This window comes from Trachemys scripta, chromosome 1, assembly GCF_013100865.1.
Source record: "Trachemys scripta elegans isolate TJP31775 chromosome 1, CAS_Tse_1.0, whole genome shotgun sequence".
Taxonomy (NCBI): domain Eukaryota; kingdom Metazoa; phylum Chordata; order Testudines; family Emydidae; genus Trachemys; species Trachemys scripta.
This window is the reverse complement of record NC_048298.1, coordinates 238,428,211-238,455,985: the sequence shown is the minus strand read 5'-3', so window position 1 is coordinate 238,455,985 and position 27,775 is coordinate 238,428,211. Positions and strand designations below refer to the sequence as shown.

Here is a 27,775-nt window from a genome sequence, read left to right as displayed (position 1 = left end):
GAGGACTTCCTTCCCTTTAGTGCTCCCTGCATGGAAATCTATAGGTGATTATTCCCATAGATACAGTCAGCTTCCTGCTTCCTGTATGTCAGGGCCAGAGGTAAGCAGAAGAACATTTTATTTTTCCTGGGGTTATTAGGGCGCCAGATTTCTCTAATTCAGTTCTGTCTCTGACATTGCCAAGAAAGGCCCAACCATCCAATCAGCACGTTGAGTTGGACAATCCACGTCCAAAGATGCATAAACACTATTTGTTGTGATAAGAAGTACAGCACAGTAAAGCACATAACAGGAAGTCTGGTACTGATTAAACCTTGGTCAGTGACAACCCTGCAGTGTGGGGGGAGAGAGAGAAAACTGTTTTCTACAGATGAGTGTCATGGCTGGCCAGTTGCTCCTCATACTGCTTTCCACTTCCCTAGCAGGTCTCCTGCAAGCTGAAGGAAATGGTAAGAGAATCTTGACTTTTTGCTTAGGAGGCTGGTTTGGGGTTTTACGTGAGGAATGAGCTCTTACGTGGCAGGACAGGAGCAGAGTAAGCCAAGGGGAGTCCCCCCATGCTTGAGTGTCTCAGACATCTTACATGTTGGTGTTTCATACATGCAGTGTGTGAGAGATCGGTTTCAGCGCCATGTACTGTTGCTGTGAACTGGTTTGCCTAGAGTTTTAATGTTATGTCCATACTTTCAATTTTCCCAGTCAAGGTGTGGGGCAGATAAGGGTGGGGCAGGGGCAGGACCTGCAGATACAACCCTGTCTGTGGTGAAGAGAAAAAAGAGAGGAAATGTCTCTTCCCACAGCGATGAGGGAGGCAGAAAACAACCCCTCCCATCTTGGAGAAAAACTACCCTTCAACCCAGAAGCTAGTGGGAGGGAGGGTAGCCCCCTTCCACCCAGCAGCCTCAAGGAGGGGGAATGGAGACATAAAAGGAAAGGGGAAAATTCCCTCCAGCCCAGGAGAAGGGGAGATGCATGGGGGAGTGGAGAAAGGAAACCAACAATTAGAAGAAATGAGATGCAGCTCCAGTCAGTAGAAAGGGAAGTCTCTGCTCCCCCACTTCTTCAAAGCCTATGAAAAGGAGTCTGAAGAAAGGCAGATAAGCTTGTGAGAGAACACAATAGGGAAAAGAGAGACAAAAACTAAAATGGAGTTGGGGTAGGAAGGAAAAGGAATAAAGATCTGAATAAGAGTGGGAGAGAGGGGAGAGCTAGAAGAGACAGACATTTTAGGGTTTAGTGTTTACTGTTATTGATATTTTAATTTAAAAAGGGCTAGTGTCAAACTGCTTATGCCCCCAAAGCTAGTGTACCATCTTGTGAGGAATGTACATCCTCTGCACTTCCTGGGAACGAGATGCCAAGTAGGTGGATAGTTTCCTAAATCAAATGAGACCAGAGGGAGCTAGCATGGGACTCCAGAAGCCAGGGCTTCAATTCTCTGCTCTGTCACAGACTCCCTGTGTGACCTTGTGTAAGTCACTCTGTGCCATAGTTCCCCATCTGTAAAATGGGCAAAATAGCATTGCCCTATCACACAGGGCTCTTGTGAGGATAAATACATTAAAGACTTGAAGTGCTCAGATCCTGTGGAAAGGGGGCCATCCTGGGGACCTTAAATAGACCAGAAAGTTTGCTTTTCCTTTATCCATTCTTTAAGTCCTCAGTGCTATTGTGTTTGGCTTGTTTGCGACTGCAGCACTGCTTAAAACAAACAACTACCCAGTAGTTCCTAAGTACAAAATCATCCTCCAAGGATTCTGCCCTGGAGCGATTTCTTTGCCAGCCTGTTTAGAATCCCAAAAAACCCTCTTTGCATGTTTCTCAACTGTTCTGCTTTACCAGGCAAACATCCTGCAGCTCGCTATGTTCTGAGGCAGGAATATTTAGGGAAGCAAGAGACCAGCGTCACAGACAGAACAGGCTGGGTCATAAACACTCCATTCCTAGCTGTAATAATCGGTGTGGCAACATTTAGAGATTAAAACCACACTATTACATTGCTGCCTCCTGTCACTTCCTCAGAACTACAGAGCAGGAAAACTAATTTAAGGATAAGCAAAATAATGAGTGAACTATGAGCTGTAAATCATTTAGCCAGACACTCGCAGCTACATTTACAAAGAGCTACATTTACTCATCCTGGCTGTAGGTCCATTGAAATCAATGGGAATCCATGCAGCAGTAAGGTACTACCCAATGTGAGTAACGCTGCAGAATCTGGCCCTCTGGGGCTGATCCAGAAAACAAAACACCAACTGTCTCAAATCTAATTAATAGAATCTTAGGCCTGGAAGGGCCCTAGAGAGGTTATCTAATCCAGTCCCCTGCACCCATGGCAGGACTAAGTACTATCTAAATCATCCCTAACAGGTGTTTATCTAACCTGCTCTTAAAAATCCCAATGACGGGGATTCTACAACCTCCCTGGACAATTGATTCCAGTGGTTAAGCACCCTGACAGGAAGTTTTTCCTAAAGTCCAACCTAAACGGCCCTTGCTGCAATTACTTCTTGTCCTATCCTGAGAGGTTAAGGAGAACAATTTTTCTCCCTCCTTGTAACAACATTTTATTTCCCTTAGTGATCGTTAAAGTGCATAGTTAATAAAAATCATCAATTAATTAACAATCAGGTGTACAACAAAACAGTCCAGGAACTGCACGTTCTGTGCCAAGGGAGGCCGCATGGTCCACTGGATAGGGCATGAGGCTATAAGATTTGGGTTCTAGCCCCAACTCTCCCACTGACCTGCGGTGTGAAAAACACTCTTTTTGAGTTCAGTATGTTTATCAAAACCCACCAGCATGTCAGCGTTTACAGCACAGTAACTGATGATGATTAGTATACTCAATATTTATCCCTGTATGATGGGATTTTTGACTCTGGTATTTAATATAATGATTTGTGTGCATGTATCGCTGCCCTCTGCTGGAAGTAACAGCACTGTTCCTGCATGCAAGTGGCTGAGATGGACCTGCTGGAACTGCTTCTCCAATTTAATTCAATAGCAGCTGCCCTTTTAACCTATGGGGCAGCAGTTCTCAAATTTTTAACATCATGCCCTGCTCTTATTAAAAGAAATGAGCTCAGGCCCCACCTGCGCTAGACACAATATTCATATGTAGCCAGTGTTAGTTAAATACCAGAATGCCATTATAATCACCTTACCCTGACAGGTTTCAATTAGATGGGGATATTATTGAGGGCAACCTGGGATGTTATTGGGCCTGAAAGGAGAACCTGGGGCAGCACAGGGGCATTTGGGAAGATGGGGGGGGAGGAGCCTGGAGTCTTGGGGATTGTGTTGGCTGGGGCGGGGAGGGCAGGGAGGCTCCTGGAACAGTCTCACCCATGAGCTCCTTGAATCCCTGTCTTACCATTTTGTCCCTCCTGGAGTCCCTGTCCCATCCACCTCCTGGCCAACTGCTGCTGCTGCTCACCAGCTTTCCGAACAAAGCAGGTGGACATGGTCTTCCTGCCTGTCAGTGCCACAGCAGCCCCCAGCAGCCAGGAGGAATTGCTGTATGGGAAACCTGGCTGGGGCCATACAGCCCTGGCGGGTGTGGGAGAGACTTTATTTGGTGCTAGAGCGGGGTATCAAAGAGCAAAACGTAAGCAGTGATTTGCATTTTCTTATTTTCAAGATTAAGCGAAGTAAGACAGAATTTCAGGGTCCATCCACACCCTGTCAAAGGGCAACTGTTTGAACAGGCTTTTAGGGGGGATGTACCTTGCCGGCATAAGGAGTTGAGAAATGTGGGCCAGAAACTTTTCTTCTACTTGGGGTAATGGTGCCTAGAAATAGATTAGGGTTTATGTGGGGGGTTTTTTTCTTTCTTTCTTTTTTACTGAACTTATTGAATCCTTTCTAACAAAGTTCTTTGGCATCACTTTTAAAATGAAACGTGTTGTTTCCTTTCCATTTAGTATTTTTGCAGGAAGAAAACGCAAACAAGTTTTTGGGAAGAACAAAGCGTGCTAATTCCTTTTTGGAGGAGCTGAAGAAAGGGAATATTGAACGAGAATGTTATGAGGAACGCTGCTCAAAAGAAGAAGCCAGAGAAGCCTTCGAAGACACAGAGAAAACAGTAAGGACAAATCAACATGAAACAATTAGGCCTTCATCATCCAAAGTGAAAGGCCCCTATGATCATTAGTTACTTTTGAGCATTAAACCCACAGAGTGATTTCAAGCTCTTTCTATTTTAACTATTAGAAGTGGGCAGAATGGCAAAGTTTGGTTTTATAACACCAGAGGAGTAGAGCGAAACGTACAACATCTGAAAAGGCATCAAGTCCTAGTTCAGGTCTTGCCAGATCAGATCATGTTAAAGCCGCCTGTTCACTTACCTGGTTCTGATCTGTTTAGTTTAGACAGTGACCTACTTAGAGCATCTCTAACACTGTTAGCATAAAATACTTCAAGGACGGATTCTCAACCCGCCCTGAGCTCTGCGTGTGTTGAGTGGAGCCCCTTTCTGCATTAAGAAGCACAGGCCAGGCAGAACAGATGTTTTCAGATGCGATTTGAAATGAGATGGAGAGAGTCCAAGAAGGCTGATTGAGATGGCAACCACTGCCGAGGAGAAAGTTCTCGTATGATATTAACCAAACTTATCTCAAGGTGCCTGGTACATCTCAGATATTTAAGGGCTGGATTCGCTATTCCACGTGGAACTTGCGTCTGTGGCGTAAGCTGCGCAGCTCTAACTTATGCTGAGGCTCGTCAGCTGAGGATCAGGGACCTTGTAGCAGGCTGGACTGGATGATCTGATATCTTTTCACAGGCTCAAATTGAGGTAGTCGGTGCTACTGGCAGTTCTTGTCAGCCTGGCTTACTGATTATACTGGATGATGACCTCCTTTCAGTGTCCTTATGTGATACTCTGACTCTCCTGCTGGCTTTCTGCCTGTGCAAAAACAAAGCATCCCCTTAGGTCTTGGAGAGGGAGAGTGGGTGGGAAAAAGGCAGGTCTGCCAGCTTTGAAGAGGTATGTTTCGGCTGCAGAAGCATCCGTCAGCATTAACAGCAGTAACAGTATGAAGGAGGGCCTTGAAGAATATACTCCTTTGGGCAGCAGGAAGGTTATCAACCAGGCTGGCCTTGAAGAGTCCATGTCCGTGTTCCCTTCTCACCAGAGAGGAAGCTTAACCCAGCGCTAGTTTTAGAGCCTATGTTCTGAGTCCCAGCCTTGCCCTGACTCTTGGCAGCAGCAGCAGGAAGAAGGCTGAACCAGCCAAAGAAGAAATAGGAGGCCAGAAGTGGGAAAACCAGGAATGAGAAAGGCAAAGGAGCAAGAAAGAGATGTGGGAGTTAAGGGAAGGGATGGAGAGATGGAGACCAGAGAGACTTCAGGGGATTGGTGTGACTAGAGAAGGGAACACAAAATGTTTGGAAGGCAAAGAGTGAAATTTGGTGGGGAGATGTATTTTGAAAGGTGGAGGAGGAATTGGGGGAGGAGCACCAAGAAATTAGGGGGAGGGCAGAGGCAAGATGGAATAGAAAGTGAGATAAGAATCAAGACAGCAGAGCCACACAGCCTGAAGGTTAGTAACTTGGATGTAAAATTTATATTCCCACATTTTATACTGTATCCCTGGCAAAAAATAGGGAGTCTGCTCTGAGCTATAGGGCATGGGAGAATTTTAAGGGAAGATTGTGGTTCAGGGTATGGATTGTAAATGGTGTGTAGGGGATAAACTTCAGGCTGACTGTGACCTGAACGTGGGTTGTTGTCACTTTTTTCCTTATAGTTTGAGCATTAGGGCCCTATTTTTCCACCACAGGATTCAAATAACGTCCATGAAGTCAAACAAGTTCATTTCTTATAACTATTCTTCTCCTAAGGCAACAAGGTCTGTTAAAGCATTGTTAGGGTTGCACTATGAAATTCACAAAATATTAGGAAGTGGACTAATTAAGAAATGTTAGCTCAGCTGTGGTGAACATCTACAAGAAGCAATATATGATAAGCTGTATATTTAACCAGGAAAACTGAAAGAAAAGAGGCCACAAGAGAGAGAGAGAGAGGGAAAAAATAGCACTTTGCCTTCTTTCAGTGTTAACTTCATATAAGATCATAGCTGATTGAGACACAAAACATCACCAGGGCCCTATTCTCCCACCATAGATTGCAGAGTTGCCAATTCTCCCTATAGCTGGTAGGTTTTTTTCTTAAAACCCCCTCTGGGATCAGGTTATTAGCTGAGTAGCTCAACTATCACTGATACAAAAATGTCTAGACTTCATGGTTTTGTTTAAAGATGCAGTTAAAGTAGAACACTGTACCGCAAGGGCCTGTATTTACATCCAACTTAAGACGTTCCACTTTAACTGTGTCTTTAAACAAAACTATCATTAGTATATTTGTACGAAAGCTTCTGTGTTAGAGTTTGATTCACTAATCTCTGCCTATCTGTTGTTTTTCCCCATTAGGATGAGTTCTGGAATAAATATATAGGTAAGGAATACTTTAAATTGTACTTTGTTCTTAAACCTCAGAGAAAATATATTACAACATATTGGACACTGAGGCCTTGTCTACACTACAGGGAAAAGTCAATCTAAGCTACGCAATTTGAGTTACGTGAATAGCGTAACTCAAGTCAATGTAGCTTAGATCTACTTACTGCGGGGTCCACACTATGCGACGTCAACAGGAGATGCTCTCCCGTCGACTCCCCTTACTCTTCTCAATCAGGTGGATTACAGGAGTTAACGGGCGAGCGATCTGCGATCGATTTAGCAGGTGTTCACTAGACCCGCTAAATCGACTGCCAATGCATCGATTGCCGCAGCACCGATCCTTCGGTAAGTGTAGACAAGCCCTGAGAGAAACACACTTTATATAAAAAAAAATTGTTGGATGATAAGTAAGCAACACAGCTGTGTGACCCCCTAGAAGCTTCAGTTTGCAATGGTATTTGCATGGTGACCGTTACTGATTTAGTAATTTATTAAACCAGGACCATGGAGTCCGGTACACAGGGATTTCACAGCACATTGGCTCTTTTGCTTAGGTCTGGACTTTCAAGTTCCCCAAATTCAAACCTAAAGGACACATCTCACATGCACACCACTCCCAAGCCCTGGTACACCACTACTTAACATTTCCTGATTTTAAAAGGAGCCTATTGGCTTCCTCCATCTGCTGCCACCTGCACCCTATCATTCCTCTCCTTTGTTCACTGAGTCAAACCGTCCCCTACCCAATTCCAAGGGTCTTTTTCATGAGGTCAAAGAAGCACCTGGCCTTCCTCATCACTCCTAAGTAGGGCTACCACCTGGCCAGTATTTGACCGGCCTGGCCAAGTTTTTTTTAATGGATTTGCCAGTTTCCAGAAAAATAATTTAATCTGTTGGGGGTTTTTTTATGTGGGTCTAAAGAATTACATTGTTATCACAATACACTGGGATATCTAATGTTAAAGCTTTCTATGTCCAGTTAAAGATGCTGCAGTGTTCCCACTTGCGCAGTTTAAGCAATAACAGATCAAAACTGTTGAAAATATGGCAGCTGTCTGGCCACCAACATGGAAGCGCACCGCACATATGTGAGAGAGGAGGTTTGAGTCATGTGAGAGCAAGGAGACGTGCAATGTGATCAATCTTATCTATGTGTGTTCTCTCTAGATATTGTAAGTGACTGTAGAAGGGGGGGATTGCGGAGTTGCCTTGTGGTTGGGGTTGAGGCAGACTTCCTTTGAGGGGGAGTTGCCTTTTTTTTGCATTTCAAAGGTAGTAACCCTAGCCTCAACACACACAGGACAGCACATATGTCTTCACTGCAGAGTTAGCCCAAGCTAGCTTAGACCAGGTAGAGCATCCCCAGTGCAAAGCACCAACTGTGCCAGACCCATGTGCTGGGATGGGTTTCTGGTGGGATATTCCATGGTACTTAGCGTGCATTAAATGAGCTGCTCTATGAATTCATTCACAGGGTGAGTATGCTCTCTCTCTGCCCCTCACATGGAGCTGCTGTCTGACAGTGATATGAGAACAATACTATATGCAAATAACTTTCAAGCAGAGCTATTCATTGATACAGACAGTTCTGAAAGGGAAAGCAAACAGCATGTGGCAGCAGGCACTTTTAACAAAAATGTCATTACGGAATTCACTCTGCAAACCACAATGTGATTTCGTAGTGCACCAGGCTGACTTCTCTGCTCCTCTGGTTCTTTCCTGTCAGTTAGGCATAAAAGTGTCATTTGGGGTACATTTCCCCAAACCATAGATCTTACTGTTATCACATAGATTCATAGATTCTAGGACTGGAAGGGACCTCGAGAGGTCATCGAGTCCATCCCCTGCCCGCATGGCAGGACCAAATACTGTCTAGACCATCCCTGATAGACATTTATCTAACCTACTCTTAAATATCTCCAGAGATGGAGATTCCACAACCTCCCTAGGCAATTTATTCCAGTGTTTAACCACCCTGACAGTTAGGAACTTTTTCCTAATGTCCAACCTAGACCTCCCTTGCTGCAGTTTAAGCCCATTGCTTTTTGTTCTATCCTTAGAGGCTAAGGTGAACAAGTTTTCTCCCTCCTCCTTATGACACCCTTTTAGATACCTGAAAACTGCTATCATGTCCCCTCTCAGTCTTCTCTTTTCCAAACTAAACAAACCCAATTCTTTCAGCCTTCCTTCATAGGTCATGTTCTCAAGACCTTTAATCATTCTTGTTGCTCTTCTCTGGACCCTTTCCAATTTCTCCACATCTTTCTTGAAATGCGGTGCCCAGAACTGGACACAATACTCCAGTTGAGGCCTAACCAGAGCAGAGTAGAGTGGAAGAATGACTTCTCGTGTCTTGCTCACAACACACCTGTTAATACGTCCCAGAATCATGTTTGCTTTTTTTGCAACAGCATCACACTGTTGACTCATATTTAGCTTGTGGTCCATTATAACCCCTAGATCCCTTTCTGCTGTACTCCTTCCTAGACAGTCTCTTCTCATTCTGTATGTGTGAAACTGATTTTTTATTCCTAAGTGGAGCACTTTGCATTTGTCTTTGTTAAACTTCATCCTGTTTAACTCAGACCATTTCTCCAATTTGTCCAGATCATTTTGAATTATGACCCTGTCCTCCAAAGCAGTTGCAATCCCTCCCAGTTTGGTATCATCCGCAAACTTAATAAGCGTACTTTTTATGCCAATATCTAAGTCGTTAATGAAGATATTGAAGAGAGCCAATCCCAAAACAGACCCCTGTGGTACCCCACTCGTTATGCCTTTCCAGCAGGATTGGGAACCATTAATAACAACTCTCTGAGTACGGTTATCCAGCCAGTTATGCACCCACCTTATAGTAGCCCCATCTAAATTGTATTTGCCTAGTTTATCGATAAGAATATCATGCGAGACTGTATCAAATGCCTTACTAAAGTCTAGGTATACCACATCCACAGCTTCTCCCTTATCCACAAGACTTGTTATCCTATCAAAGAAAGCTATCAGATTGGTTTGATGTGATTTGTTCTTTACAAATCCATGCTGGCTGTTCCCTATCACCTTACCACCTTCCAAGTGTTTGCAGATGATTTCCTTAATTACTTGCTCCATTATCTTCCCTGGCACAGAAGTTAAACTAACTGGTTTGTAGTTTCCTGGGTTGTTTTTATTTCCCTTTTTATAGATGGGCACTATATTTGCCCTTTTCCAGTCTTCTGGAATCTCTCCCATCTCCCATGATTTTCCAAAGATAATAGCTAGAGGCTCAGATACCTCCTCTATTAGCTCCTTGAGTATTCTAGGATGCATTTCATTAGGCCCTGGTGACTTGCAGGCATCTAACTTTTCTAAGTGATTTTTAACTTGTTCTTTTTTTATTTTATCTGCTAAACCTACCCCCTTCCCATTAGCATTCACTATGTTAGGCATTCCGTCAGACTTTTCGGTGAAGACCGAAACAAAGAAGTCATTAAGCATCTCTGCCATTTCCAAGTTTCCTGTTACTGTTTCTCCCTCTTCACTAAGCAGTGGGCCTACCCTGTCTTTGGTCTTCCTCTTGCTTCTAATGTATTGATAAAAAGTCTTCTTGTTTCCCTTTATTCCTGTAGCTAGTTTGAGCTCATTTTGTGCCTTTGCCTTTCTAATCTTGCTCCTGCATTCCTGTGTTGTTTGCCTATATTCATCCTTTGTAATCTGTCCTAGTTTCCATTTTTTATATGACTCCTTTTTATTTTTTAGATCATGCAAGATCTTGTGGTTAAGCCAAGGTGGTCTTTTGCCACATTTTCTATCTTTCCTAACCAGCGGAATAGCTTGCTTTTGGGCCCTTAATAGTGTCCCTTTGAAAAACTGCCAACTCCCCTCAGTTGTTTTTCCCCTCAGTCTTGATCTGAGGACCTTACCTATCAGCTCTCTGAGCTTACCAAAATCTGCCTTCCTGAAATCCATTGTCTCTATTTTGCTGTTCTCCCTTCTACCCTTCCTTAGAATTGCAAACTCTATGATTTCATGATCACTTTCACCCAAGCTGCCTTCTACTTTCAAATTCTCAACGAGTTCCTCCCTATTTGTTAAAATCAAGTCTAGAACAGCTTCCCCCCAGTAGCTTTTTCAGCCTTCGAAATAAAAAGTTGTCTGCAATGCAGTCCAAGAATTTGTTGGATAGTCTGTGCCCCGCTGTGTTATTTTCCCAACATATATCCGGATAGTTGAAGTCCCCCATCACCACCAAATCTTGGGCTTTGGATGATTTTGTTAGTTGTTTAAAAAAAGCCTCATCCACCTCTTCCACCTGGTTAGGTGCCCTGTAGTAGACTCCTAGCATGACATCACCCTTGTTTTTTACCCCTTTTAGCCTAACCCAGAGACTCTCAACACTTCCATCTCCTATGCCCATCTCTACCTCAGTCCAAGTGTGTACATTTTTAATATATAAGGCAACACCTCCTCCCTTTTTCCCCTGTCTTTACCACCTTTACCAGAAAGCCAGTGTCAGCTTCTGGCCAACTGGCAGTGCAGGAAGAAGATTTCTTGAACTGCATCTTGTGACGTTGTGCAGTCTATATGGTTTTATAAAAAACTTGATAATAAGTCAATATAATGTAACTGAGATAGTTTTAGAGAAAATACGGTAATAAGTGAATGTAAGTAACTGGGATATGCCTCATGCAAAAGGTCTCTTGTAAGGTATCATTCCAAAGCTTATAATCTACTGAATGTGATCATCTGATTTGTATAAATGTACCACTCTTGTATCTAAAACTAGAAATATAAAATGTAACTCTGAGGGCCTATTGTAATTGTGTAAAGTGTGGACCATTAATGATGGTTTGGAATCTTGATGACTCCCATTGTCTGCAGATGGCTGTATTTACCTGTGAGTCTTCCTGTATATGTGTGTGCTGGCAAGTGAGTAATGAAGTCTTGCAGTGACATGTGATCATGTCACCTGAACTGGAATCCATCTTTAACCTGGTGCTTTTCCAGTGAGGGGGGGTGGAAACCCAGAGAGACAAAGAGTTCCCGCCTTATGCAAAAGATATATAAAGGGGGGAAGAGAACAGAGAAGGGAAGAAGCCATCATGAAGAATCCCCTAGCTACCACCTGAGCTGCAACAAGAGCTGTACCAGGGGAAAGAATTGTGCCCAGGCCTGGAAGATGTCCAGTCTGAGAAAAACTTACTGAAGCATCTCTGAGGGTGAGATTATCTGTATTTAGTTTGATTAGGCATAGATTTGCGCATTTTATTTTATTTTGCTTGGTGACTTACTTTGTTCTGTCTGTTACTACTTTGAACCACTTAAATCCTACTGTCTGTATTTAATAAAATCACTTTTTATTTAGTAATTTACTCAGAGTATGTATTAATACCTGGGGGAGCAAACAACTGTGCATATCTCTCTATCAGTGTTATAGAGGGCGAACAATTTATGAGTTTGCCCTGCATAAGCTTTATGCAGGGTAAAACGGATTCATCTGGGTTTAGACCCCATTGGGAGTTGGGCATCTGAGTGCTAAAGACAAGCACGCTACTGCGAGCTGTTTTCAGGTAAACTTGCAGCTTTGGGACAAGTGATTCAGACCCTGGGCCTGTGTCTGGAGCCGGACGGGAGTGTCTGGCTCAGCAAGACAGGGTGCTGGAATCCTGAGCTGGCAGGGAAAACAGAAGCAGGGGTAGTCTTTGCACATCGGGTGGCAGCTCCCAAGGGGGTTTCTGTGATCCAACCCGTCACACATCTCAGTTCCAACACAGTGGAAATGCAGAGGAAATGGAGCAGACTAATGTAGGGTTAATACGCTGAACCAGTGTAGGTGACACTGCTCTACAGCCAAAATGCTTCTGAAATAAATGTAGTCAAACTTTACTAATTCTGGGTCACTGAGAACGAAAATGATGCTTAAAATTGTTGATTGGCTCTAGTTTTCAAGATATGCTATTGGGTCAGTATATACGACCCTTGACTTGGGAATGGTGGAGGATAAGTGAGTTATAAAGGGAAGGGATCTCAATTTAAACCAGAAATGACTAAAATACATCTTTGACTGGATCTATGAATAAATTTATGACTGGGTTAGGACAGTACTTGCTTTTTAGGCAAAACAATGAATGATGCAATCTGAAGCTGGTATTGCATCATACATGATATGAATTGCATCATGTTATTCCTAGAAGTCATGGATGATGCAATCATAATGAAGCTTACATCACTCTGCTGAACCAATTGCCCTATATCAGCTCTAGAAATCATATAGTGTCGTGCTCTCTTATTTGTCAGTGTTTGATTTTGCAAAGGGACACATTTCTGTTTAGCCAAAGTGAGCAAAGATGCCTCGTACTTGTGTGAACAGTGCAGATAACTTCTGCTGTGTTTGTGGTGAAGTGACTTTTGCATCACAAAAGCGCAGTATAACCACTCTGGTTAAGAAAGCCTATCACCTTTATTTTGGCTGCAAAATTGGAGATCAGGACAAGAGGTGGGCCCCCCACATATGCTGCAACACTTGTGCAACAAATCTTTGCCAGTGGTTGAACAGGAAAAGGAAATCTATGCCTTTTGCAGTGCCAATGATTTGGAGAGAGCCAACAGATCATACCAGCAATTGTTACTTCTGCATGGTGCCTCCAGTTGGGAAAGGTGTGTCAAAGAAGAAAAAGTGGACTGTGCATTATCCAAACATTCCATCAGCTATACGCCTAGTACCCCACGGAGAAGGACTGACGGTTCCTGATGCACCAGAATCATTCTCACTTGAGTCAGACGAGGAAGAGGAAGAGGATGAAACTTCTGGTCCTGAACCATCAATGTCACAGGACCCACATTTTCTCCCATCCTCCTCCTCTGAACCACACCTCATAACACAAGGTGAACTGAATGACCTTGTCAGAGATTTGGAACTACACAAGAGTAAGGCAGAGCTGTTGGGCTCCGGACTACAGCAGTGGAATCTCCTGGCAGGTGATGTTAGGGTTTCCATGTTCCGTGACCGTCAAAAGGATCTTGTCCCATTCTTCTTCATGGAAGGTGATCTTGTAGCCTGCAACAACATCGATGGTGTGATGGCAGCCCTCAACATCGTTCACGATCCAGATGAGTGGAGACTCTTCATTGATTCATCGAAGATGAGTCTTAAAGCTGTTTTACTGCATAATGGCAATGTTTTGCCATCAATTCCAGTTGGTCATGCAGTCCATATGAAGGAAACCTATGACAACATGAAACAACTTTTGAGGTGCATAAACTATGACCAACATCAGTGACAGCTTTGTGGCGATTTGAAGGTTGTTGCTCTCTTGCTTGGTCTGCAGACTGGATACACAAAGTACTGCTGTTTTCTCTGCAAATGGGATAGTCGTGCAAGAGATTCCCACTACATCAAGAAAGATTGGCCACTCCGACAGTCATTGGAGCCTGGGAGGAAAAGTGTTCAGCATCCACCACTTGTTGAATCAAGGAAGATTTTGTTACCACCCTTACACATCAAGCTGGGTCTGATGAAGAAGTTTGTCAAGGCCATTGACAAAACACAAGCAGCTTTCAAGTACCTCCGTGGAAAATTTCCAAGGTTAAGTGAAGCTAAGATAAAGGAAGGTGTCTTTGTTGGTCCTCATATTCGTGAACTTCTTCGAGATGATGCATTTGACCATGCACTGCGTGGCAAGGAAAAGACGGCATGGAAAGCCTTCCAGTTAGTGGCAATACATTTTCTCGGAAACAACAAGGCAGACAACTACAGGTTGTTGGTGGAAGACCTCCTCAAGGCATACAAAAGCCTTGGTTGCAAAACCCAAGCTCAAGTCAAGCCTATATACTCAGTCATGCCTGCTGACGAAGGCCTAAAACACCTTCAGGACCAAGTTAGAGGTTTTTCTGTGTAGACAGAACGAGGGTTGTGGCAACACCCAAGCTATAGCCCAGGCTAACTCTTCAGTGAAAATACACCCTAAGCATGGAAAACAAGTTAGCTGTGGTTATGACCCTGTGGCAGATAAGCCGAAGAGTCAGCTGGTTTCCTGATTATCCTGTAAGGAGGCAGCCCAAGGAGAGGAAGACAGGGAATAATGGTGGCAGCCCAAGTTCAAAGAGGCACAGAGGAGAGGTAATTTAGCCCCTGACCTTAGCTAAAGCTATACTACTCCCATATTCTTGGTTGTTCTCGCCTCCCTGCTGCAGAGGTGTCAACTGTCACAATATTTGGTGTTTTTCTTAAAACCCCAGCTCCTGGAGTCATGTGATTAGGTAAGAATCTCAGTTATCATTTAAAAAAAAAACATTGTGGCTGTGGAGAAGAGTTTGAAAATGTGACCCCTAAAGACTCAATGGCTGGAAGGTAAATAATAGGAACACCAAATTTATTATTTTTTTAAAATCTCATGACTTTTAAGCCAATCACATGATTTTGTAGGGGCCTGACTGATGATTTTGATTGCTTGAGGACTGCAATACCACTGCTAGGTAAATACAAGGAAAATTGCCAGCAGAATAGGGGACACTCCTGAGACATCTCTCCAATTATCTGAAGATTTTGGGTGTTCCCTAAGACCTTTTGGGTTATCTGGCCTTCACAACCCTCAGCACAAATGTTGCACCCTCTGATAATGAAGTAATACTGAAGCCTTTTCTGTAGGAGGCAGAGTTGTGCTCCGCTATACGTGAGTAGAGCTGGTCAGAAGTTTCTAGCAGCCTTTTGTCAGAAAATACCAATTCTTGGAACCCAAAATGTTTTGCGGAAACTTATCGGGTTTGATGAACTTTCAATGAACCACACGTTTGAACCACAGCTCACCTGGTGGACTGCTGGGGAGCCGGGGCTTTCAGACTCCTTGCCATGGAGTGTAAACCTCGGAGCGGTAACCTGGCTCAGCTCTGCATCAGGGAGCCTGGAAGCTCTGAGAGGCTTGGCTTGAGCCAGGGTTCTCAGGGCCTCCAGGCTTTCTGCTGGGGAGCCTGTGAACCCTAGGAGTCCAGGCTCCCCAGGGGATCTCAATCTAGGTTCTTGAGTCTAAGTAGGGAAGGCCTGGGAGCTCCATCTCACGTTGGGGTTCTCCAGGCTTCCAGACTCCATGCTGCAGAGCTAAGAGCCTGAAAATCCTGGGACATGTTTCAGGAGCTGCAGTTCTGGGGCAGCCCTGGCATGTGGTTTATCCCTGGGCTGGAGGCCCCAGGGCTTCCACACTTCCAGGCCAGCTGGCTCCCTGGACTGCCCAACTCCCACAACCCAGTGATCCAGCTGTCCTGACAGCTGGGCAGCCCAGGGAGCCAGATGGCCCGAGACCCTGGAAACCCTGGGTGCCCAGCCTGGGGCAATCTGTGTGGTGGGGTTGCATGGGAATTCTGTCAGTTTCACAACTGCTGTTCAGTGCTGGGCATCTGTGACACTGGTAATAATCATGTAAATTTCAGTCAGCGGCTGCCACGGTCCGCGGGGAGCATATTTCATTTCGATGCACCATGTGGTGGTGTTTCCGAAATGAAAATTTTAGGGAATTTCCAGTTTATGGGAAGTTTTGAACATTTTGTTCGGAACATGATCCATTATATACAAATGTCAAAGCAGCACAAAATGTATGTGTATGTTGATAAGTCTAGTGCATGATATTAAACTGAATGTATTCTACGTGTCATTGTTTACTGTTGCTCTAGGACCCTTTTGGAAAGGCAGTATTATATCTCACAGGGTTATCTTGAGGTAACATTTTAAATACAACTAACAAAAAGAACAGTAACAAAATTCACCATCCAGGAAAACTTCAAATCTCAATGAAAATGTTTATACTGTATCTTAAAAGCTGCTGTGGCCTCTTTTTGCAGACGGGGACCAGTGCAAACCCAATCCTTGTCAGTATGGTGGAACGTGTAAAGATGGAATTGGCACATACACTTGTACATGTTTGGATGGATATCAGGGCAAAAACTGTGACTCTGGTAAGTCTCTGTTTTTACTGTAGGATGGTGATGAAATATTCAAAGAGCCAGTGGGAGGACAATATTTCTCATTTCCTTAGAGTTAAAGAATAAATGATAGAATATAGGGTTGGAAAGTTTTGACAGGTTTGAAACCAACAATACCTGGCTTAGGAGGCCAGTGCAGTAAGGCATTGAACTACCATGTCTTCGCAAATAGATAAGGTTAATAAATGCTCAAAAACTTCTGTTAATGTTGCAAAGCAGGTGCCCAGTCCTACAACCCTTATTGATGTGGGTAATATTTACCTCACAATCAGCCTGAACTCAGTAAGAATGCTCAGATAAGTAACGGTTGCAGGACCTAACTAATATAAATACACCTTATTTGAGCTCCCAGATACAATTCATCTGGTATTACACCACTTATTGTCTAGCAAGAGGAGGAAGAGGCAAATCAGGGGAGAATGATTTACAGTAGATAGTGCAGTGACTTTCTACCCTCCTGAGCACCCCATGCTCCTTGGGGTTCCCTCTCTTCATCTAAATCCCTCCTGAATACCCACTTCTACTGGGACAGGTACAAGAAACTAACGATATCTCTGTACGTACAGCGCTTCAGCAGCACAACTGTACTGATATAGCTGAACTGCTGCAGCATATCTGGTAAAGACACTCTCCCGTTGGCATAAAAAATACACCTTCAGAAGTGGCATAAGCTATGTCAGCAGGAGAATTTCTCCCACCAACATAGCGCTGTGCACACAAATGTTTGTCAGTGTAACTTCTGTCACTCAAGGGGGTGGAATATTCACCCCCCTGAGCGACATAGGTTTTGCCAACATAGGCTGTAGTGTAGACATAACCTAACGGAAAAAGTCATCCACTTATTTATTTAACTTGTGAGCGAGTGGGTAATGTTTATCAAATGCTGGGAGAGAAGGGTGAAGGCTATTGAAACTGAGCCAGGAATTGGTTTGGGGAGAACAATGAGGGATATGAATTATACAAGGAGGGAGGAATGGAGGAATAATGTGCCTACCAGCACCCTGATCTCTTTGTTTGTATGTTATACTCCTTTCCCCCACCACTTGTTTGCCTTTGCCTTTGCCTTTTTAAACTATCCATTCTTTGGGGCAGAGACAGTGTCTTCATCTGTGGTTTGAAAGTGCCTAGCACATTTTGGGCACTATCGCAACATGAGGAATAATGCATCTGCCAGCGGCAGGCTTGAAACATTGTAAACAAAAAGACAAAGGCTCTGGCCCAAGTTTACAAGCATTATCAACTGCATGTGCCGTTACAAAGTCACCATTTCTTTGTCATTTTCACACAAATGTGTCTTTTATGTAGTTATACCAAAATACTGCAAGCTGAACAACGGCGATTGTGACCACTTCTGCAGCCCTGTACGAAACGGTGTTGAATGCTCCTGTGCTACTGGCTATGTTCTGGGAACGGATAAAAAATCTTGTACTCCGACAGGTATGAAGCAATGCACTGATCAGGATGGATTCTCCCATTGCTTTGATGGTGACAGAAAACTAGACTTGCAATTGTTTCTCATTTAAACAGTTTCCCCTCAAGTAGAGCTTGCTCCATTAAAAAAAAAAAAAAAAAAGTGTACATAAAATACTACATTTATAAACTATTTTTGTCATACTAATATAGATTAACCTTATATATTAATACACTGCCATTATTTATAAAACAACCAAGCTCTGCTTACATACAATGATGGTATTCGGTTCCTCGTGTATTATTAATCTTAAATTAAAAAATAATGTATTTAATCAGTATAAATGATTGCGCTTGTTATGACATCCTCTATAAGTTAAAGAAAAACAACCTACGTTTAAAGAGTCATATGAGTCATAAATATAGCACTTTGCCCAGATACTCATTTTTTGTAAGAGTGGATGCATAACCATAACAATTTAAATAATTGAAAACATTTCATTTTAAAGATTTTGAAAGCATACTTTCAGTGAAATTGTTTGCTCAGCATTGTCTATAGAAATTGAGCACTGTGCATAAAACTTAGCACCGTGGACAAGCCTTAGGACAACAGAAATGCGATTGGTTTTGGTCCAATTTGGTCTTAGGCTCTGTGGTGTCTGCCAAGCCGCTGCTGGTATCTTGAAAAATTTCATGGAATCTGCAATTGTAAAGATAACTGGGTAAATGATTCAGCTGCAAAAGGATATTGTTACGCGCTTTTTTTTTTTTTGCTCATTTGTAGAGTGTTTTCTCATCTCTCTATTATTTATTCAAACATTTGAAACACTGAATGTGACACCTATTTACGTACAAATCATTTTCCTCCCTCGTAGGCACACATTTGTTTACTCTAGGGCTTCTTATGAATGCTGAGCTTCTGGAAGTTTAAAAAAAAAGTGCACTGAAATTGTTTGTTCAGGATAAAAAACAAACATCGATAAATGTACTTGGACATTGCAAATGAATAGAAGCACAAGAAATGTCACATAATGAGCTTTCTAATCATGAAACTCTCCACTCAACTTAGCTGTCCTGAAGGGACTCTAGTGTACATTTAAATGTCTAAAGTTACCATATTGTTAGGACATCAAATATTAACTTTTTGTCGTTGTCCTTACAGAGCCTTTCCCATGTGGGAAAGTTTACGTGAGAAGAAAAAAGAGGTCAGTGATTTCATTTGGTAACAGTAGCAGTGTTCCCAGTGAACAAGATGGCAAACTCAATGAACTGTATAACAACAATGGGGCAAGCCACAAGAACATCACCAGTATCACAAACAGCTCAGACCTTCATCTTCAGAATGAAACAAAAGCTCCCAATAGAACAGAGACTGATCCTAAAACTAATGTGTCTCCAAATCCTCACACGAGGATAGTAGGTGGTGATGATTGCTTGCCCGGTGAATGTCCATGGCAGGTAAATATGTATGTTTTATATCTTACATACAGAAAGATGTGCAGTGTTGTTGTAGCTGTGTTGGTCTCAGGATATTAGACAAGGTGAGTGAGGTAATATCTTTTATTGCATCAACTTCTCTTGGTGAAAGATAACCTTTCAAACTTACACAGAGGTCTTCCTCAGGTCTGGGAAACATACTCAGAGTGTCACAGCTAAACACAAGTTGGAACAAATTGTTTAGCATAAGTAGTTAACACATATTGCGAGGGACCGTTGAAGGTGAGGTGGCCCGTTAACAGCTCTCCAGTCATAGGGGGGAAAGGAACAAAAAATGCTGGGCTGAAGGTGGTGGCGAGGGGAGAGATAGGGGGTTAGTGGGTTACAGATTGTTATAGCGAGCCATAAATCTAGTGTCTCAGTTCAGTTCATGATTTTTAGTCTCTAGGAAAGTTATGAATTTAAGTCCTCAGGCTCATCTTTTGAATGTGTTGTCTAAGTTTCCATTGAGCAGGAGGACTGATAGGTCAGATATAGAATGATCCCTTTGTGAAAAGTGTTCACCCACAGCTGATGTGGTATTTTTGCCCATTATCATTTTTCTGTGTGTTCATTTGAGAGAGTAGTGATTGTCTTATTTTACCCACATAGTTGTTATTGGGGCATTTAGTGCACTGGATGAGGTACACCACGTGTTGTAATAGGCATGTGTAGGACCCGTGGCTCTTGAAAGGTGTGTTGTGAGAGATATCACTGTAGCAGTGGGGATGAATGTGCAGGTTTTGCATCTGTTGTTCTGGCAGGATCTGGTGCCAGTTTGAGTTGGTGTGTCCTGGTCTTTAGGGAACTTGCTTCTGATGATGGCTGGAGAAGTTGGGGGGTTGTTTGAAGCATAGAAGGGGTGTATATATACTGTTGCTGGGCAGATACAAATACAGGCAGTCCTCGACTTTGACCTTTGAGTTACGATGGAACAGCACTTACGACGTTTGTAAATTGACATCCTGTTCCGACTGTACGTTGGTTCCAACTTTACGACGCTCGATCCCACAGTGTTCCTATGGGATTTGAGTTACAGCGTTTTCAACTTACGATGCAATTCTCAGGAACCAATTTGTCATAAGTCCGAGGACTGCCTGCATATACACACACCGGTATGTACTGTAGTTGTATGTATGTACAGTATGTAAAAAGCTATTACCTATGAAGGAAACATTGCTTTAATTTTAACCAACTATTTATGAATTCTTATGTTTTTGTATCCTCTGGAGTCACCCATTTTCTCTCCTTACAGGCTCTTCTAATAAATGAAAACAAGGAAGGGTTTTGTGGAGGGACAATTTTGAGCCAGTTTTATATACTTACTGCAGCTCACTGCATAAACCAATCTAAAATCATTAAAGTTGTTGTCGGTAAGTGACTGTTATTATTTTATTCCTTTAGTATAAGAACAGGTATTAATGACAAACAATATGTACTCTAATCTCTATATGCGAGATGCCTTCTGTCTCTTTCCCCATAGCTTTTCATTTTGTCTTGTCAGCTATCATGATTGCCTTAATTTATCCCTGGACTGGTACGGAAATGAGTGATTCACTTTGTAGCTGGCATCAGTGGAAATTCTTTTTCCTGTTGGTGAACTATGTGGACATGATAAAGAACAATAGTTCTAGTATTTTTACCCCTTCTTTCTCTCCCCAAGATACTAAGAATATTGCCTTTTCCAAAACCTCACCCTCTTTACCAGCCAGAAACTCTGAAATCTCAGGCTTTAGCTACACTGGGACGCTTGGGAAAATTTAAGATGAATTAATTGCAAGAGGTTTAAGCTAAAGGAAACTTAAGTCATGGCTGCACTACAGAGCTTACAATGGCACAGCTGGACTGATGCAGCTGTGCCACTGTACAGTCTCTCATGTAGCCGCTCTAAGCTGACAGGAGAGTTGTGAAACTGCATTGGTGAGACTGACGGGTGATCTCCTCGTGATGATGGACAGAAGTCAAATTACTATGATGATAGAATAGTATCTGCAATTTTTGGCACCGTAAACCATTGGGCACTGCTGCCAGGGCCAGCTCCAGGCACTAGCTGACCAAGCACATGCTTGGGGCGGCACCTTGGAAGGGGTGGCCAATCTTGGAGAGGTGGGGGGCGCTCGGCGTTTTTTGGTTTTTTTGGTTCTGTGGGGCGGCGCTCGAGGTTTTTTGTTTGTTTTTGTTTCAGCGGCGCCGTAGCACTGGGGCGGGGGCTGGTGTGGTGTTGGGGGGGGGGTGGCTTCGGTGGCGCAGCGCTGGGGGGGCGTAGATTGGCACAGCGCGGCGCTCGGGGTTTGGGCAGCACAGCGCGGCGCTCGGGGTTTGGGCGGCACAGCACAGCGCTTGGTGGGGGGCGGGGGGTTGGATGGCACAGCACTTGGGGGGGTGGGGGGTTGGGCGGCACGGCATGGCACTGGGAGGGGCGAGGGTTTGGGCGGCACTGCATGGCACTGGGAGGGGCGAGGGTTTGGGCGGCCCGGCCCGACACTCGGGGGGCGGGGGTTTTGGCAGCCCGGCCCAGCCCGGCGCTCGGGGGGGCGGGCGTTTCAGCAGCCCAGGACGGCACTCGGGGGGGCAGGCGTTTCGGCGGCCCAGGACGGCACTTGGGGGGGCGGGGGTTTCGGTGGTGCGGTGCTTGGGGCGGGGGGTGTTACGGTGGGGCGGCACTCTTTTTTTTTTTTTTTTTGCCTGGTGTGGCAAAAAAGCTGGCCCTGACTGCTGCTCTGACTTGGCAGAAATAATGCAATCACACTGGAGATGCACTCGAGAGCACCACTTCAGCAGCTATCCTTATGTATTTCAAAAAACCAGCACAGCAGTATCTAATCTCCAGTTCACACACACAATCACCTCCAAGACCTTGGAATACTCTCCCAAAGAAAGCAAGAAAGAGCACTCACCTCACCATATTTAGATCATACTCTAAAACCTTGTATTAATTCTTCAATACGAAAGTCTTCAAAGGAGTAAAGACAAAGAAGCAGCCCATTCCAAAACACTAGCTTCAAATTAAACCAAAGCCAGAATGGAGGAATTGTCTGTCCCATCTGAACAGACTCATTTTTCCTGCAAGCCATATATATTACATAGGTGATAGTGATAAGGCAGTGCTCTGCTCCAGCCCAGCTCTTTCGGAGATTACATCATCCCTTATGAACTTCTGCAGCAGCTGCGATCAGTGGAGGAGCGCTGACTCAAAGCTCCCTGGTATTGGAGGATATGTCTACATAGCCACTGAGAGGTGCGACTCCTAGCTCAGGTAGACATATATGCACTAGCTCTGCTCAAGCTAGGGCGTCCAGACATCCCAATATTAGGGACTTTGTCTTATATAGGCAACTATTACTTCCCCCCACCCCCTCCAAAAAAAACAGTGTCCTGATTTTTTACACTTGCTGTCTGGTCACCCTAAAGCTAGCACAGTAAAAATAGCAGTGTAGCTGTGGCAGCACGAGCGATGGTTTGAGTACGTACCCAAGGAGTTAGGCAGGATTGTACTCAGGCAGCTAACTCATGCTGCCGCAGCCACAATACAACTTTTAATACGTTAGCTCAAGCAGAGCTAGTATTTCTATCTTTATTGAAACTGGGAATCACACCTCCCTACCAGCTGCTGTGCACACATGCTCTGAGAGTGATAGGGGCTAGGCAGTCTCAAAAGAGCCCTCAGCTATGAAATTCACTCCCGACAGAGATGAGCCAGGGTCCAAGTCCCATCGTTTTCAAGTTGTGATGCAGGACACACAATGCTCTAAGTATTGGTTACCATCTGGTGACTGACTCCTGTTTGGTCTACCATACCCTCCCCCCGTACCCTGAGAGATGGGCCCTGTGCAGTTAGTAGATTTGGAGGAAGCTGGGGAGAAGGGGATTATTCCAAAATTTGAGAAATGTTAATTTCTGTTAAATAAAATTATAAAAAGAGCCCCCAAATACTATGGAAAAAGGTGCTTTAGAAATACACCCAAAAATGTGAAAAGTACAATGGTGGTCAGTTCAGAATTAGGTTATTGCATTGTTATCCATCTTTGGTTTTGGTTTTTACGGGGGCTTTTTTCTGTTTGCGTCTTTATATATAATAAAGACCCTGTGAACAAAATTAAACAATGGATAATATCTTTGTTTATCTAGAAATGATTAAAATCATATTTCAGGTTCCCATGGCATTACATAAATATCAGCTCTCCATTCGCTTCTGCCCCAAATTCAGAATCCTAATGCCAATCTACAAAACCATCAACAGAGTAGGAGTTGATTATCTTGGAGAATTTTTGCAGCCAGTTAAGACAGTCATATTTCCCAGGAATGCTGCAGCTGGGGAAGCCCAGACTAGACTTACAGACAGAGGGCCAGAGGATCTTGGCAGAAAGATCAAAAGCTGTAGAACTTCTTTCTAGAGGACTTCATATGGAGTCAAGGTCTGACAGACATACTTTCTTAGATATAGAAGAACTGGCTTGACTGTGGATGAACCCCTCTCTCTTGGGAGTTGTCTACATACAAAAGTACACCAAAAGGTGTGATGTTAAACCAGTTTGGCTAAACTAATACAACTTTGCATGTGGACAGTATTACATTGATTTAGACTTAACTTAAATTTGTTTAGCTTGCACCCTATATAAATCGGGTTTAAACCTGAGCATACATGCACAAAGATGCACCGGTTTAGCTAAATCAGTTTAATATCAGACCTTTACTTCAACTGATGTAACTTTGTGTGTAGACCAGACCTTGGAGAATTCATGAACTAGCATCAAGGTGGTAATAATATCTATATTTGACAACATTTAGATATTGGTCTGAAATATGTTGCAAATTTGGAAAGGCCTAAAAATGATCAGTTCAATAGTTATTGCTTTAATTTTTCAAAAAGCACAAGATTTAGGCACCCAAAAATACAGTTTGTAGTTCTACAACAAAAGCAAATCCTATCCTTTGTACAACAGCAAGCCAGAAAATTTACAAACATTATCAAACCCAAAGTCCCAACCCATCCAGTTCCCAAAGAAACCCCATGCAACAACACTGAAATATGTGGGATGCTGTTATTTTTTGCTGATGGCGAGAATGTAAAAAAAAAAATGAAACACAAAGAAGCTGTGTTTCCAAATGATTTTGAATGTTACCAAATAAAGGGCCAAATCCCATTCACACTTGTGAGAATGCCTATCCTGTATGGCCCAAGTGGTAGGCAATGTAGAACAAAACATTGTATTACATTCCTAAATGAAATCTCCATTTTAACATTAAGGTCCTAATTTGACACTTGTTTAGCACTCTCTGTACTCATCTATACCTGTGCAACGTGCGAGTAGATTCATAGATTATAGGACTGGAAGGGACCTCGAGAGGTCATCGAGTCCAGTCCCCTGCCCGCATGGCAGGACCAAATACTGTCTAGACCATCCCTGATAGACATTTATCTAACCTACTCTTAAATATCTCCAGAGACGGAGATTCCACAACCTCCCTAGGCAATTTATTCCAGTGTTTAACCACCCTGACAGTTAGGAACTTTTTCCTAATGTCCAACCTAGACCTCCCTTGCTGCAGTTTAAACCCATTGTTCCTGGTTCTATCCTTAGAGGCTAAGGTGAACAAGTTCTCTCCCTCCTCCTCATGACACCCTTTTAGATACCTGAAAACTGCTATCATGTCCCCTCTCAGTCTTCTCTTTTCCAAACTAAACAAACCCAGTTCTTTCAGCCTTCCTTCATAGGTCATGTTCTCAAGACCTTTAATCATTCTTGTTGCTCTTCTTTGGACCCTTTCCAATTTCTCGACATCTTTTTTAAAATGCGGTGCCCAGAACTGGACACAATACTCCAGCTGAGGCCTAACCAGAGCAGAGTAGAGCGGAAGAATGACTTCTCGTGTCTTGCTCACAACACACCTGTTAATGCATCCCAGAATCATGTTTGCTTTTTTTGCAACAGCATCACACTGTTGACTCATATTTAGCTTGTGGTCCACTATAACCCCTAGATCCCTTTCTGCCGTACTCCTTCCTAGACAGTCTTTTCCCATTCTGTATGTGTGAAATTGATTTTTCCTTCCTAAGTGGAGCACTTTGCATTTGTCTTTATTAAACTTCATCCTGTTTAACACAGACCATTTCTCCAATGCTCCCAAATCAGGATGGGAGGATTGTCCATCTGATCTGCACAGTAGAAAAGACTACACAAGGTGCAAGGCCATGGAGTGTTGGTCCTTTGGTTTTTCTAGGAACTGTTTATATTTGTTGTACTGTGTCTCATAATAATTATATTTTTAACGATTTCACACAGGGGAAGTGGACAGAGATAAGGAAGAAAACACTGAAATGATGTACTCTGTGGAAAAAGTGTTTGTACATAGTAAATTTGTTTCGGCAACTTATGATTATGACATAGCCCTTATAAAGTTAAAGGAACCTATAAAGTTTTCTATGTATGTTATCCCGGCATGCCTTCCTTCTGTAGCATTTGCTAACGAAATTCTGATGAATCAAAAATCTGGAACTGTTAGTGGTTTTGGACGTCTTTTTGAACATGGACGGTTATCCAACAAACTTAAAGTGCTTGAAGTCCCCTATATTGATAGAAATTCATGCAAGCAAACCACTAACTTTGCGATCACAGAAAACATGTTCTGTGCTGGCTATGACAATGTAACAAAAGATGCATGTCAGGGAGACAGTGGAGGTCCACATGTAACTAAATACAAGGACACCTATTTTGTTACTGGTATAGTCAGCTGGGGAGAAGGATGTGCAAGGAAAGGCAAATATGGAGTGTATACAAAAGTGTCAAAGTTCCAAGGCTGGCTAAACAGGACATTTAGACAAAACTCTTAATTATATGAAATTAATTTAGCATTAATTTAGCATTATATTTCGTACACTCAGCAGATTCATAAATAAGAGTTCAGTCTCTTTTAGCACTTCTGCTGAAATACTTTCCTGACAGCTTACTATTTCCTTTGAGAGTTACAGTACTGTTTCTTCATGAGTTAACACATGGTTTTCAGCATGCGTACTTGCACTTAAAACAATGCTCTGTTTGATTTAAGGACTTTCATGAAACAAGATTGTTTTTTAGATTCCACTTTGGGTTCCTGATTTACAGTTTTCCAAATTGGTCAGTAGGAAACTTAGGGTTGTTGTGGGGTTGGGTTTTTTGATGAACACTGTCCAGTACTTGAGTTGGAGAGACAAGACAAATGTACAAATAGCATTTATATAAAAATAGGTGTGGGACATTACTGAAATTAAACAAAGTATTTCCAAAGCCTTATGGCCTCAAAGTAAATTGTCTAATCTTCCAAATGACTCTAACACACATACATACACACACATTAAAAAGCTAAAGAAGGCAGAGAGGTTCCTCATTGCTAAAACTGTGCAGCAAATAAATCTTTGACATTTGATACTAAATAACTGAGTATTTCATAGAAACAAAATGTCCGGTTGGTTTTAGAAAATTAAACTAGAGTACAGTCAATAGAAAAAAACTTGATCCTTATCAAGAAATCATATATATTCATCATATATCTGTTTGTTTCTCTTTTTAAAATACTTTATCACTCTTGTTTCTTTTGTGGACAATAATAAATGAATGTAGTATTAATGTGGATGTTTTAAGTACTTCTATAGAAATGTAATATTGTTGTACATCTGCATTTACCAACAAAATAAAGTATTATCTATATTTATTTAGTAAATAAGCATTTGCAAATATATATGAACAAAATCTTTTTGAAGACTAGAAAAAGCCTGTGTCCTCCCAAACAGCTGAGTCTGACATACTGCATCTGCTTTATGCCAAGTTGGAGAATAAATATGGGCCTTTTCCCTCAGCTTAAAAATAAGTCATTACATAACAAGATGATGGGCGCCTTATAAAGAAGTGAAACTCTGTTATGGCCTTTGTTTTATTTGTTTGTTTAATTTGTAAAATGCATAGTTATGGGGGTTCAATACATTTTCATTCCCTCGCTTCCAAATATTGAATTTTGTTCAGCAAACATTTTGAGCTGTAAGTTGCTCCATTTGAGATAAAACCCGCAGCAGAGGCCTTCATGGAGTTCCCACCAAATTGTTCCACCTGAAGTAGGGTTTGACCCACACACATGAGCCATGGGAGCATTAGGGTCTCTGCATCAGCTCCTTCCCCCCTATTGACCTGCCCTCTGCTTCCTGGCAGTATGGCTCTAAAGGATGCCCCCTGGTTGGCTGCCCTAAGGCTCTCACTTAAAAGGACCTACACAGGGGCCTTCATGGGAAAGGTAATACTCTAGGTAAACCCTAAACTGTATAAACTTATTGCTGTAACTTCAGTGGGGGTGGTGTGCAGGCAATGCTGTTCCCACCCAGCCATGTCCCCACTCAGTGTGGGGTGCTGGTCATAGAGTCCCCACCATAGGCGCTGACTCCATGGGTGCTCAACACCCTCAGGGCCAAATTAACCTTTTGTGGAACCCTGTGCCTGGACCGAGGCCC

At 42.9% G+C, this 27,775-nt stretch overlaps 1 protein-coding gene across 1 annotated transcript; it reads left to right on the top strand.

Moving 5' to 3' along the window:
- The first annotated feature begins 278 nt into the window (after positions 1-278).
- On the top strand, positions 279-26,997 carry F10 (coagulation factor X). The gene is made up of 8 exons (XM_034758132.1): positions 279-449; positions 3,927-4,087; positions 6,436-6,460; positions 16,273-16,386; positions 17,719-17,850; positions 18,986-19,281; positions 20,555-20,672; positions 25,584-26,997. The coding sequence occupies exons 1-8, from the start codon at positions 371-373 to the stop codon at positions 26,129-26,131; spliced, it is 1,473 nt and encodes a 490-aa protein (XP_034614023.1). The 5' UTR covers positions 279-370; the 3' UTR covers positions 26,132-26,997.
- The last annotated feature ends 778 nt before the right edge of the window (positions 26,998-27,775 follow it).

Coding starts and splice junctions, on each gene's coding strand:
- F10 (XM_034758132.1), top strand. CDS start 371: ATGAGTGTCATGGCTGGCCAGTTGCTCCTCATACTGCTTTCCACTTCC. Junction 4,088..6,435: donor TCGAAGACACAGAGAAAACA/GTAAGGACAAAT, acceptor TTTCCCCATTAG/GATGAGTTCTGGAATAAATA. Junction 16,387..17,718: donor GGGCAAAAACTGTGACTCTG/GTAAGTCTCTGT, acceptor TCTTTTATGTAG/TTATACCAAAATACTGCAAG.